Source organism: Typopeltis vanoorti, chromosome 21 (assembly GCF_054136105.1).
Source record: "Typopeltis vanoorti isolate ZY-2024b chromosome 21, IOZ_Tvanoo_1.0, whole genome shotgun sequence".
NCBI classification, from domain to species: Eukaryota; Metazoa; Arthropoda; class Arachnida; order Uropygi; family Thelyphonidae; genus Typopeltis; species Typopeltis vanoorti.
In genome coordinates this window covers 13,591,411-13,606,869 of record NC_143569.1, presented here as the reverse complement: position 1 = coordinate 13,606,869, position 15,459 = coordinate 13,591,411, and the positions used below count along the sequence as shown (strand labels likewise).

General features: G+C 34.8%; 1 protein-coding gene across 1 annotated transcript in view; it reads left to right on the top strand.

The window, feature by feature from the left end:
• The first annotated feature begins 3,798 nt into the window (after positions 1 to 3,798).
• The window catches only part of LOC150094632 (epidermal retinol dehydrogenase 2-like), a 147,374-nt gene continuing 135,713 nt past the window's right edge, over positions 3,799 to 15,459 (top strand). Inside the window, exon 1 of the mRNA XM_090411611.1 lies at positions 3,799 to 4,050. Within this exon, the coding sequence (XP_090267737.1) occupies positions 3,799 to 4,050 (252 nt within the window). The remainder of the gene's footprint in view (positions 4,051 to 15,459) is intronic.

Here is a 15,459-nt window from a genome sequence, read left to right as displayed (position 1 = left end):
ACTTTGATTAAAACAGAATACGTTCTGAAAGTTGGAAGTTTGGAAGAGAAATATAGTTTAAAGGAAAGGACGTTTTGATCAAAAGAAGGAAAAGAGTATTTTGAGGAAAACAAATAGTTCCTCCAATTCTTTCAAAGAAAGGTACGATGAAGTGTAGATTAAATTGCTATGAAGAATTAAAATGGTTTATCTGGAACAAGGAGCACTTCCTTTTAAATCCACTGAGCAGCGTACTTGTTATAGTTAAATATTTTAAAAACGAAAAAATTAACGTTTTGTGCTTAAATATAAGGCAGAAGTTTCCAAAAAAAAAAAAAAAAAAAGGAGCTTAAAGTTAACTTTGTGTTTCAAGGAAACAGAAAATGAACTGATATGTTAAAGAGGACATGAAAGAAGAAATATATTCTTTGTTAAGAAATACTGTGCACAATTATGTTTTTATTGTTCTGTTTTGTTTTCAAGGAAAAAAAAAAGAAACATTTATGAATTATTTAATTAGATTTCAATGGGCGCTGTTGGAGAGGAAGAAATTGTGCTTGTTAAGTCTAAAGTTAACTGATTTTCATTATTTTTTCTCATAAAATCCTGTGATCTTGAATAGAAGAAATAGCAAGAAATCTTTGATGTTTATGTTCTTTATGTCAGATGCAAAGTGTGTTTCGCAAAAACTTGCGAAACACAAGTTTTGGCATATGCATTGCACATATCATTTTGTTCTAATTATTTTAATTTATCCATTAAAATTTTAGACATTTTGCAAAATGGATCTAAAACGTAGTACGCAAATATCGATGGTGTATGTATAATGTTGGTAAAGTCTTTAATAATGTTGACGATGTTGTTTTCGCAAAAAATCAACGTCTTTCGATGAAATGTGAAAAGGAGCTAATTGAAAATTATCATTAAATTGTTTTTTCGACGAACATGTTTATTTTAACTGCCTTTCTGTGATGGTCGGTGAATTTTCAGTAAGGATTTTCAGACTATGTAAAGCATCCATGAAAAGTAAAGCAACGTAGAATGTCGTTGGAATTAGATTTTTCGGCTTCGATGGATTTACGTCCGGAGCAATTAAAAGTATAAACTCACCACTATATTATGAATGGTAGTTGCATGTGTTCTTCGGTTGGGTTGTTTGCTTGTTTTCCGGAATGAGTTTGGGAGAAAGAAACCTCCATCACCTGCATGTGAGGCTGGCAAACTCAACTTCACCTGAAAAAAAATCCTTACAAAGAAAGATCTTCGCGTCGCTTCCTTCTTCTATTTGCACACCAGGTCTTTCCAACAAGGACATATTTTGTAAATTTTATCGTTATGTCCTCTCGACTGTGGTACAGAAGCTTTTTTTTTTTTTTTAAATGAGACTTCACAACAGTTTAGGGGGGGGGGGAATAATATAACGTTGGCTCGGAATGAACAATTAATGCAATCAGGTTTATTTCATATTTCCATTTAGACTGCTATCATTTTCATTCAATTAAATAGTATATTATTCCTACTGACAATTTTAAAATCGTTTCACACGATAACAAACACACAGACATTTCCCCTAGTTTAATAATTGCAAAACTCAAAGCGAACGTATCAAGGCTGATCTCAAAACAAACATGGCGTTTAAGCGGTGTTGACAAAAGTGACATGTAACTTTTGTGATTTTTCCTGGAATATTCTTATGTAGCCAGTGGAAACAGTAAACGGACAGAGCAATGCTTATTTGGCATTCGAGCTTCTCCTAGATTCCAATCTAAGGCTAAATTTCCGTCCAATTCATTCACCCAATTCTCGACCGTCCAAGACGAATTGAGTCTTCTGTTTATGGATTTTAGGCAATTTAATGTAGCTAACTTACCATTCTTCTTCTTCTTCTACCTCCCTCTAAGGGTGAATATTTTATGTCAGTAGATATGTGTTGTTCACGGGGCCTGTTTGCGGAATGGGAAAAAAAAAAAAAAAAAAAAAAAAAAAACTAATTTTCGCAAGGAAATCTTGTCCACTCGTTATGAGACCGGCTAACTCACCTTCAGATGAAAAGCACTGCTAAAGTTCTTTCCATCTTAGACGGGATTCAGATCCGGGCCTTTCAAACCAACGGGCTTAGCCTATTCCTAATGAGCTACCGATTACTTAAAGCTAAATTTAGTTCTAACTAAAATATTTTTTTTTTAACAAATTATATTAAAAGTATTGAAATTACGTATATGGATGTGTCCTTGGAGGTGGCGCGTAATAATTACAATAATAATAATAATAAAAATAATTACTTTTAAGAAGGTATGGATGACGTAATGTTCGGTGCCGAACTTGATTAAGCAGAAAAACGTACAGTATGTTAAGAAAAACTCAACAGTCGAAAAAGCATGAATAACTAATAGCGGAAAGATTATAAATAAAATTATAAAATTACAGGATTTTGAAGAATCAAAAGATCAAATAAAAAGGAACAAAATGGATAAAACATATACAAAACAGCACACCGTCATGTTGCTTCAATATTTCACAAACACAGACGCCATTTTTCAATATGATTTGTTCTTTTATACAAATTAAGTGGATATTGAATCCAACATTATATCAACATTATATCGAATATATAGAAACTAGAAGAATTTCCTGCCGAATATAGAAATAGAAACTGTAAAAGTATCGGCGGATCCAAGCGTAAGCAACCTTTCAGGACGGAGGCAACTCGTGGTAAAGGTGGAGTAAGTTCTGATCACTTTCCTTACTCCACCTTTGCAACGAGTTGCCTCTGTCCTGAAAGGTTGCTTACGCTTGGATCCGCCGATACTTTTATAGTTTCTATATTCGGCACGAAACTCTTGTAGTTTCTATATATTCGTCTTTGAAATAATGTTGGATTCAATATCCACTTAATTTGTATAATTTTGCATCGTCGAAGTGAAGTCTTTTGGCTCTTTATTTCAGTGATTTGTTCTTATTTACATACTAATTGTATCATTGTTTAGACTAATTTTCATTGCTATGTAATATGTTAAAAACCATAACTTGCATAATTTAATTTGAATAATCTTCTAGATACAATATACCAAACGAGTGCAAACTTTATTTATTTATTATATAAAAAAAATGTACCGTGTTCTGTAATAAAATGGCGTAAAAATAATATTGGAAAAAAAATCATTTCGAGAACATAAAATTTATTATTCCAACAATTGTGTTTTCTTGAACTTGTACCAAAAGCAATCAGTTGGGACTGAGTTCAGAATATAGACTTCAGCAAGTATGTAAGGCTACAAAGTAACGGAGCTGGCTCCACACATTAATCGTCTCAAATGACATCGAATTAAAATAAATTGCCGATAAATATTATAGGTATTTGTATTTTTATTACAAAATAAGGAAAAGTAAGATATATAAAGAATTTCGTACTGCAGAAAATTACATCAATTATCTAAGAATATATGCTGTATCAATGACATACGACAGATAATAAGGAAAATACTCTGAAATTTATTAGCCAATCAAATGCTTTCCCATCATTCAACCGCAGACGATAAATGTTTACGAGAGTCAGCTAGTCTAATTATCTGTTCAGTGTTATAGTCTTACCTTGTTGCATAGTAATATTTAAATTCACCTGAAGTAACACTTTTGAAACTACAACCGACTCTCCCTTTGTCGCTGTATTTTCGTCTTTTAAAACAGTAAGTTGCCAGTGTTGTTATTTTATACAAACTTTCGGGTATAGTTGAATGACCGTTTCGGTCGCTGTACCACGCGAACGTGTAACGTTGCTTTCTTTTTTGCCTGGAGGTTTGGTGTTGTTTGTGTATCACTATGGAACTCAGTGAGAATGTGAGATATGCAGCACTCGTAGAATATATTAAGACTACTATCGAGTTTGTTCAGCTGTGTTTAACTAGCTTTCTTGTTTTGATCAGCAGTGCGTTTCGTTTCATAAAATCTCCCAAAAAAGATGTAAAAAATGAAATCGTATTAATTACTGGAGCCGGACATGGGCTAGGAAAAGAAATAGCATTACTGTTTGCTGACTTGGGACCGAAGCTTGTATTGTTGGATATAAATAAGGTAAGGCGTTTTAATATATACGTATTGACTCGTAGGTCTATTCATTGTTTACTTAAAGCGATTTTCGGCAAGAAGAAATATTCTGAATAAGAAAAAAAAAAAAAGTAATTAATAGCCAAGTTATGTGGATTGGGTTATTTAGATATTGAAGCAGCTTAAGGTATGAAGAGGGTGTATTACGTCTTTCAGTTGCAAATCATCATCTGTTTTTTTATTATCATTATTATTATTTTATTTATTTTCAGTTCGTCTCTTAAGTTCTTCATTGGAATCAAGTCTAACCTTTTCGTCTAAACCTAAATGTGTTGTTCTTTCTCTTCGTGTCGGTACTAAAAGTTATTACCATTACTTTTATATTAGTACTTGAAGAATCCTTTTATTAAAAGTTGGCCGAAAGTGGACAACAACTTCGTATTAACTGCACGAAAACTCACACTTCATACCACTCATAATAGCCCTAACCTTTCCAATTTGGATACACCACTAACCTGGACTGATTTTAAAAGGACAGTTTGATTACGCTGGAATGGGGTAAAGCTATTCCTGAGACGTGACGATAGTAAGGTCCGAAATCTATTATTATGCATAAATTATCGCGGAAATTTTTTTTTTTTTTTGCTAGTATATTATACTTGACAAAAAATTGCAATCCTACTTAATTCTTTACCCAAGCGTAAGCAAACAAAGTTTCAACGTGAAGTAACTTCACTATAAGTCTTGTATGAAGGTTGTCTGAAAAGTTCTCGGCCTAGCAATGAAAAAACGAATTTATAATTTCAAAATTATTTTTATTTTTCAACATAATCTCCCTTAAGACTAATACATTTATTCCAGCTAAGCTCCAACCATTATCCCATCCCTGTAGTCAGTGGCGTAGCTAGAGCTGTTGCCGTTCGGGGCGATCCCTGAGTTTTCCGCCCCTCTCAATACACACCAAAAATATTACAAAAAGTCAAAACGACGTATAGGAAAACAAATTAAAACATTATGTTTATTTTTGAAGTAAAACTTTAATTTCAACATTTTAAAATGTTATTTTTCTTGCTTTTCTGTTAGCAAGATCGTCGATGACATTGGCGAAGTCTATTTCATAATGTAGGCAATTCTTAATCAAATTTTATTTAGAAAAACTCCTCTCACAACTAGCAAAACTTACAGCAATTGTGAGGAAAATTCGCAGTAGTATTACAATATTTGAAACTGAGTTATCGAGACTGTATTTTAGAATTAACTGCGAAAGTTCAAAAGGTTCAAAGTGTCGCCCAGAGCGGACAGCCCCCCCCCCCCCCCCCAGCTACGCCACTACCTGTAGTGGTTCTCAGTAAGATCTGCAAAATACTCCTCCTCTACGGCTACAATCACCTCTTGATTCGAAGAAAAACGCTTACAAGCGAGGAAGAGTTTTAGTTTTGGGAAGAGATAGAAGTCAGAGGAAGCTTAATCTGGTAAATGTGGTGGACGTTCCAACAATTCATACTGCAGATCCCTTAATATTCCCATTGCCAAAACACCTTTGTGGGCAGGTACGTTGTCCTGATGAAAGATGATTTTTCTTCTGCAAACCGGGTGTTTTCTTACGAATTTATTCGTCTAGTCTGGTTAAAAGATCGGAATAATATTCCCCGGTTATTGTTTTACCCTTTTCAAGAGAATTAATTTAAAAAAATGCCTTTAGCATCCTAAAACACCGATGCCATGACCTTTCCTGCTGATGGAACCGACTTTGTCTTCTCTGGCGCTCAACAAGCGGCTTCTGTCCACTGTTTTGACTGCTGTTTGGATTCTGGTGTGTAATGGTGAATCCAAGTCTCATCCATAGTAATAAATCGACGCACAAAATCAGTTTTATTGTTGTTAAAACGCTCCAGCACTGTTCAGAGATTTCCATGTGAGTGCGTTTTTGATCTGCTGTGAGCAAGCGCGGCACCCATCTTGCGCAAAACTTTTTAATTTGCAATTCTTCATGCAAAAATATCTCCTTCACGTTCCTTTGAAATGCCTATAGTTTCAGCAATTTCACGCACTTTGACTCGCCGGTCATCCAATACCATATCGTGCACTTGATCAATGATTTCTGGTGTTGTTACACTTTTTTGGACGTCCTTCACGTGGATCATCTTCAAGGCTGGTACAGCCACGTTTATACTCGGCAGCCTATTTTTTAATTGTCGAAAACAAAGGTGAAGAGTGCCCATAAACTTTTATGAACTTCGAATGAATTTCTTTTGGCGTTAAACCTTCTTTTACAAAGAATTTTACAACCCACGATACTCAATTTTATCCATTTCAAGGGATACAGACAACAATTTTGCTTCAGACGGCTGTATAAAACAATCTACTTGATAGAATGACTTGCAATTTCACCTGGATGCTTATGACAGATGTACCAACTTAGAAAAAAAAAATCTTCCCGATAGTGTTGCCATGTTTGGTCGATGCCGAGAACTTTTCAGCCCACCCTCGTATATAGAAGGTGATGACTTCACGTCAATCATCTCACATCCCATAATGCAAAAACATTATGGGAAGGGTTCCGGCCTCCACTGAGATTTTATCGGTCGAAGCCAGACCCAAGAAGGCACTAAGGCTATAAGACTAAAGAGTTTTGCGAATGCAAAAATCACGTATCAGCAGAATAAACCCCTGACACCACTATATAAGGTCGGCTAACTCAATTTACAAATCCTTATAAAAATTCTTCATCCGAGAAAGATAAATTTTCAACCAGAGGGTACATGTCGCAAGATTGAAAAAATGAACAGACCTGCATGATTTTCAGTAGCTGTATATTTTGCATTTATTCCAGTTTAAAAATGAATAAATAATATAACATTCGGCTGCCCGTGTAGCTTTATGGCCATGATTATATTACCATAATGCAAGACCGCCAGAAGAGAGACCAGTATAACAGTTTCATGTGGTCGACAAGAAAAATTTTCCAGGCCTTCTTTAGCCTGATCCTTTGTCAAGCGCTACTAAAGGGAAGCAGGGGGGGGGGTTCTCTGGTAATTAATAATGAAAAACAGCTTCTTTCCAATTTTCAAAGGTTATTTAGGACTAAAGAAGTTTCGCCTACTTCTTTTAGGTAATAAAAAAGCATTAGAAAAATATTATACTTCACAAGAAATTATATTCTTGTTTTAATCCTATACCCAAGCATGAGCAAACAAAGTGCATGCAAAGTATTTAAATTAATTTTATATATATATATATATATATATATATATATATTAAAATTAATTTAATGACAAAAACCGAGGTTTTGAGTAAAAAATTTATTAATACACACGACTAGTTTCGTCTGAGAACAGACTTCATCAGGTGTAAGCGAAAAGGACAAAAAATATCAGAGAAAATCATACGAGTACTTGATTTCTACACAGCAGAACGTATAAAACAACAGAGTTAACGTTTAAATGGAAAAAAGAACTCTGGGTGTAGCAACATGGCCATGCGTGCGTGGAAGGTCTCGTGCAGTGGCGAATTCTCAATGCTTGCTGCGCAAGCTCATTAATTGAGAAAGAAGTGATATTTATTTGTTAATAAATGCATGCATTTATAAGCATTCCATTTAGGCTTTTATTTTTGTAGACAGAAGACGTCTTAAGCTTGCGCGGCAATAATTGAGCTTTGCGTTGTGTATCGAAGGTCGATGCTTGCTCTAGTCCAAGCTACCTTGGCTTGCTCGGTTGTGGGAGCTTCAAGGTCCTCGCTGCGACACTGTTATTTCATGCGCGCGCATAGCCATTTCCGCTCCCTTCACGTCGTCTTAAACACAAGGCCATACGCAGTCAAAGTAGCTCTGCCAGTGAGCTTCAGCCAGCCTTTACAAGTGTGCGTGTTGCTTGGGAAAATTAAGTTACAACCAGCTTTTTATTGACCAGTTCAGAGAGAAGAACCGTAGGGTAGAATTTGTATTCAAGTAGCTAAATTGAAAAAGATAGAATATCATTTGTAAAATAAATGTTGTATTTGTATGATTAAATGTACATAAATTTCTAAATACAGGTAACCCTCGTATAACGTAGATGTTAGGTTCCACAAAAATGCCGCGTTATATAAATCGCGTTATGCGAGACTCAAATCACATAGAAAAAGTAGGGTTAGGTTCTGAAATCGTTTTTTGTTTTAAGATTATATAAACAATGACGTATTCAACAAAAAATATTTTTATTTAATTCAGGTAATTCATGTAAGTTAAGAAAACAAATAAACTATGAAACTATGTATAAATCGTACATAAACTTCATTGCACATAATACATAAATGTTTTAGGCAGAATAAAATAAAGTGTATATTTAAATGTCATCACTGTCTTCAAAACTAACATTTCGTAGACATTCTTTATTTACGAGTGACCGGACGTCGTCATCACTTGAAATCTCTTGGACATCATTGGTATAATTCTCATTGCATACTTCCGCTGGTTTAGTTATCAAGAAGTCAGTAATAAGACCTTGTTTACCACTATGCTGCAATTTTTTATTAAGTTCATAATATGGAGCTAAACGAATATCCAATTGTCTCGTGAATTTTCCGGAGCGCTCCATTGAGAGATCATTATCCATAAAATAACTTTCTTGCCAAGTCCAATCCTTCTGCTGATTTCTTGAAACTGAATTCTTTAACGGATTCATCACAATCAGAATCTTCGGCAGAACTTTCCCCTGCATTTGGTTCGACGTCATCTATTAATTGTACCAGTTCCTCCTCATTTAAATATATTTCTCCATCAATTAATTCACTAATTTCGTTTTCAACCATATCGCAAAAGCGTTTTAAATGGTCATTACTATAAATATATTTTTTTACATAAAAAAAAGCATTACCTATCGTATGTAACTCGCCAAAAAATAAAGTACTCAGCTTGAGATTAACATACTTATGATTTTTAATGCGTTTTCCTAGCAGAAAACGAAGACAATTTTCAGCAATAAATACTTTATACTGTAAACAATTGACGTACATGTGTGCTAAAGGCTATTTCCCCTAATATAAATTCGCTGCTTATAACTACATGCGCGATACGGGCAGACGCAAATTTAACGAAGATAAAATTTGATTTTTAAGTTGCGCGTTGAAAAATATTTGAAAAGATAAAGGGTACTACAGTTTGTAGACCGTCTTATATCGAAACCGCGTTGTACAAGTACCGCGTTATACGAGGGTTACCTGTACATAGTTTTAAATGGTCAGTAATTCATTATTCCGCTAATCAGACTTCAATCACACCTCTCACTCCCTGAATGATAACAAGAGCATGCGTGAATTTCATGACCAGCATTCGCCCCGTGATCTCCAGTATTGAATGGCAGAGCTGTGAGAGTCTGACAAACTATAGCTGAGGCTGCTATTGATATGGACGGGATTAAGAACGATTTCTTTAGATCTGTGAACGTTGTTAGTTAAATCCCGGCGTATTTGATGTTGTAGGCCTTCTTCAATAGAGTTTGCCGAAAATAATACGCGGCTGGACAAGGCACTGGCCCGAGTTCTGTTGTAGGAAATATTGTACTCTTTTGTGATATTCTAGCCGGAGTTCGATGGATTTTGCCCAGTACAGCTGATACACGATGCAGCGCTTCTCGGGAAACACTCTTCAAGTTCGATACAGAAAGCGCGCACGCGCGCGCGCACACACACACACACACACACACACACACACACACACACACACACGGAGAGAGAAAGAGAATAAAAACTACGGTATATTACGAAACCGCAGAGACGTACATATTTGATGGCAAGATGCCAATGATATCACCTGTAAAACGAAACATAATATTCTGTGTGCGGGGGGGGGGGTGCTAGATCACGTTCACTTGATGTAGTTACTATTCCAAGTGAACTGGTAAGATTCCACCGTGCAAAGATAAATCCACACTGTATACGTTATTTGCCGAGGCAAAGTGAAGTTATTTGCATTGACCAACTCAGTGAAATATTTTCTTCCTTATGTGTTAGTTCCTAGCGTCTGATTTTGAAAAATAAAATCGCGAGATAATTTGAATTGAAATTCTTAAATATTATGTTTCATCAAAATGAGATTCTCGAGTTGTTTCACGCGGACGGGCGGGTGCAGTTCCCTTGTGAACGCACTTAAAAATGCGCTTTCGAAAGAAAAAAATCTTGTAAAATGGAATTATTCATTATCAATTTGGAACTCTTTAGATAGGTTTCACTAAATGCACTATTCATTATCAAATTACAGCGCATAAACAACAAAATGCTTAATTAAACTTCTTAGATTCGTTTTGTTTGTTCGTATTTACGCAAGTTGTACCTTGATCAAGCTGAAAGAGTTTTAGTAAAATTCGGTATTTGGATTCTTTACAAAAATCAAATTAAAAAAAGAAACATTTCAATTTTTTTTTTCTTAATTATTTTTGTTTGGGGACAAAAAAAGGGTAACGTTTCGCAACTATAAATTGCAATATATTCGTGCCAGAAGGAATGTAATAAAATTTGGGATTTAAGATGTACACCAAAATATGTCCATGCAGTTAAATTTTAACTGTCAGTAGTATTTTTGTTTTCATGAGCAACGTGATCCGGAGTGCAGAAAAATAATGGCCCCCACTGGCTGATTATTTTGATATCATATCATAGACATGATATGATATCATTCTGCACTTTGGATCACTTTGCCCATGAAAACGAAAATATCCTACCAACATATGATATATCAATGTCTTTTATCAAGTGTCGCATGTCTCTATGGAATTAGCAAAGGGGAAAGTTGTAGCCAACCATTAAGATTATTTAATAAGAAAAAGTTCACACCCTCCTTGGTTCAACCACTGCTATCTCGGCGTATTTCAACACTCATTGGTGTTATTTAAACATTTCTATTTCACCTCACCAGAAGAATATTTCTCCTCCTCTGTCCCTCATTGCGCAATGAAAAAATAGTCTCTTCTTCTTCTGCAGCTTTTCCCACTTAAGTAGGGTCGCTGTTTGTGGTGAGTCTCCTCCACAACTTCCTGTCTTGTGCAGTAGCCACATCCAAGTTCTTCATCCTCAAGTCCTCCTCCACCATCTCCCTCATCTCTTCTTTGGCCGTCCGCGCTTCCTCTTCCCCTGCACATCCATCTACATGACCTTTCTTCCCACATACTCTTCCTCCCTCCTCATCACATGACCAAACCATCTCAACCTTGCCTCCTGTATCTTTGCTCCTAAGTTCGTAACTTTGAAAAAATAGTCTGAAATCTAGAAAAAAAACACAATTTAATAGCTACGATTAAAGTTGATACAGTATAATAAAAATACATCATGCTATAGAAAGTGTTATACAGAGAGAGGATAATTATGGTACTGTTCGTATTTATATTGTTGCTATTGTGTATGTGTGTGTGTGAAAGAGTAATTTTTTAAATGACACTCTTCAGTGAACTACGCCCAGGATGGTAAGGATTGAACCAAGGTGAGTGTAAGCTTTTTCCTTACTGAAGGAAAAATGAAGTGTTTGAGCACTCGCATTCTGTAATTTAAGAAATCTCTCTCCCTGTGTAGGTAAAATAAAATAATATTCGTAGAATTTTCGGTTAGGAATAAGAACAGCTTCTTCTTCTACTACGCGTTATTCCCGCTCCCCATGCAGGGTCCGCGTGTTACTTTTAGATGCGACTTCTTGTTAGTACTACTCCCAACCGACCCGTCGCCTGGTCTGCAGCTTGGGGGGGGGATATATTTTTGACTGTAGAGGCGTATGTTCATGGGGCCGGTTTGCCTGTTTTGGGGGATGAAAAACGCCAGATAAACTGGCGGAAAAAACCCTACTGACCGCGCCCAAGACCGGCTAACTTGGCTATGCCTGAGGAAGATCCTCAAATTCCTCACGTCTACAACGGGAATCGAACCTGGGACACTCTTTCCCCAGGCACATGGTTGTGAAGCGCAAAGCCACTAGGCTAACCACGCGGTCAGGAATAAGAACAGCAAATTAAGTATATAGCACACAGTTAACATATAGTTTATTAAACATCAGTATATTCTACAAATATATAAAAATAATTAAACGTACACGATCCGATCATTTTAATAAAATTTTATATACTAAATATGTTAAAAAGTAACAACAGGCGTAGAAAATGGAAATTTCGTTAAACAATTAAGTTTATTTGCATACTTAAGTAAACGTGTCAAAAATTATTTAATATTAGAAATTTATAAACGTATAGCATCCGTTATCATACATTAATAAAATGACAGTACCCCGCACCGTTGCTTAGTATCCCCCCAAAAGGCACTGTGTGTGTGTGGGTGTATATGCTAAAGATACCAAGATCTTCTATGCTTGGTTTTAATCCTTTTCCCAAGGAAGCAAAACAAAGTTTTGCGCGTGAAATATATTCATCTGAGCTACTTGTATATAGAGGCTAATGACTTCATATCATTTTCCTTAGTATGTATCCCATAATGCAAAGCACCCCCCTTTGGGGGCGTATAATGCAATGCATAATGGGAAGGGCCACTACCCTGACCGGTTTCGACCTTTACTGAGGTCTCATCAGTTGGAGCCAGACCAGGGAAAGATACCAAGGTGGAAGTAATGCAGAAGTCTTATATTTCTCATGTACAAGCAGACAAAAGGTGCTTGACCTTATTAATAAAAAAATCTCTGGATGAGAGAAAGATGTAGAAAGTTAATGTTCAAGAATGTTCTATCAGAATATAAGGCATTCTCTGTCAGTGTAATTTGCTTTGCAATACACGGAACTGCTAACATAAAAAAAATGAAATAAAAAAAAAACTTTTGTTTTATCTTTTTCGAATGTGAAGAAATTTTAAAAAAAGATACAGCAAAATTATGACTCGTACAGCATGCATGACACGCACTGAACCATGGAAATAAATCGCATCCATAGACGGAAATTTAAATATCGAAAAAAATTTCCTGGAAGTTGATGGAATATTACAAATACAACAGAGCAGTTGACCTTCGAAAAATATTTAACCTACCCGTCCTGTTAAACTACCATCCTTAGATAAACTGAGCACAAATTTGTGACTGCTATAAAGATAATTAGACATAAGCCACATGTAAGAGGATGCTGATTTTTCCTTGTGCATGGAATTTGCATTCATACAGCACTTCAAGTAGCTCCTTGAATATTTCAAGAAACATTTGAACTGAAAATATATATAGCGTTGTGAATATTATTTTGTCATTAAATTAACTTTATATAAACTTTATTGTAGAAAGATTTTCATTCTGGATTCCGAAGCAAACAGTTACTTATGACTAATTTATAGCAGTGTATTAACTCAACTGAGACAAAAAAGAAAGCAAAGTACTGAATATAAATTGTCATGTTTTATATAGCTCGTGACGACCATTCATACAAATTTTCTCCGTTTCTTCTTTCCAAATTTATTAAAACGAGTAGCGACAGGAAACAGTCGTATACAGTCTGCCACCAAATCCACAGACCTGGCGTCCTTTTTCCTCCTATCGCTGATGCTTTTACGGTTTTGTTAGTGCAGGGGTCGATATGACATTGTTAGGGGTCGATTCGGGCTCAGGGGTCGACAGAAATATATAAGACATCATTATATGGGTAATATTTATTTCGGTTAACTTGGATTACCTCCATGACAAAAGACATGGAGGTAATGACAATGCAATTAAGAGTGAATCATGGAATCAGTACCCCCATCTTACAGGTCCATGAATAGGACCTGTAAGATGGAGTAAGGTCATGAAAATAGCTACTGAGGCCAATCAAGTAGGCCAAAATGACGTATTTACTAATAAACGGATGTTGGTTGTTCCTGCCGGCCAGCGCAGTGGGAGCGAGATTGCAATACGTGCTTAGTTCTTATTTACTGATACAAGTATTCGATCCCAGTCTCATTTTTGCGCATCGGCATACAAGTGAGCGTTAATGTTCTAAAATTCATCAACATACATATTATAATTCAATCGTTATTCATTCACGAACTAAACTTCTCTATGTTGAAGAGTTGAGCAGGGCTGGTAGTAATACCAGTAGTTTATTAATATCACTAGTAATATCAGTGATAGTAATATAATAATATATACTATATTATACATATAATAAACACTAACTATAAAATAAACAATCTAAAAACTCACATAAGCGTCTTTTTTTGCTTGTCCTATTATAATTACGTAATAGTAAAATATAAGGGGTCGATAAAAAGTCAAGAAACACTTGAAGGGGTCGACGGGCAAAATGACTTTGCCGACCCCTGTGTTAGTGGGTTTACAATATCTCGTGTGTGTAATTTTTTTTTTTTTTTTTTTTTTTTTTTTGTTGCTTAACTGACTACATCTCTTTTTCTCTCTATTTAACTTTTTTTTCCAATGTCAAATAATAATTTATCTAAATTATTTAATAAATTATAAATCATAATTTATAAATTACGTACTTACTTATACATGCAACTTAATTATACATACAATTTATATAATACATATAATACATTTTAATATATTTATGTACAATTTAAAAGATAATACTACACTTTTTCACATATAATAATGATAATTTTATTATTATTATTATTAAAGTTATGATTGCATATTATGCTTTTACGAAACATGTTGTTCTAGTTTTTTTTTGTTTTGTTTTTTTACAGTGAATTTCATACAAATTTTTCCGTTTTTTGTATAATGTGTTATTAATAGTTACTATAGATGATAATTTATAGTTTGCAATTGGATAAGCTTACATTTTTTAACAGCATTTATAGTATAACAGGAAGTCATATATTTTATAATTTTTTTTGTTTTTAATGTATTTAACTGCTGTAACGACAGCACTTCAATGTACTAAAGAATTCTTTTTTTTTTTTTTCTTTTCTGTTGATCTCGGTTGAGATGTAATGTCTCCACTTGTATCCTCGAAGCTTTTTAATTAGCTTATCTGATCAATATATATATATATATATATATATATATATATTGTTGAAATTAGGATTTACTCGGGATGTATACATTTATAAAAATAAATTTAACTGACTAGAACCCGAGAAAGTATAACAAAAACCTTTAATACATCACAACTAGTTTCATCGGTGATCCGACTTCTTCAGGTGAGAAATAAAAACATAAGACATAAAATAACACGGTAAAAAATGAACTTTACAGCTTAATAAAAAGCAGAATAATAACAGTCATATTTGAATAGGTGACCGCGTGCTACCGTTGGCATGAGTAGAATGTGTGCGACAGCTAATTTTTGAGCGCCAGTACTGGATTACTGCGCTATGGGAATCGGGTAAATTGTAGCTAAGATTATTGTTTAAATGTGAAGGGTCCAGAACTATTTCTTTTGATTCGATGATTCTTCTTTCGAATTCATCCTTGCAAATATATAAATTAGTAGTGCGTTCCCAATCAACTTGATGTGGCTGTTCTTCAAGGTTAGAGTTTGCCGA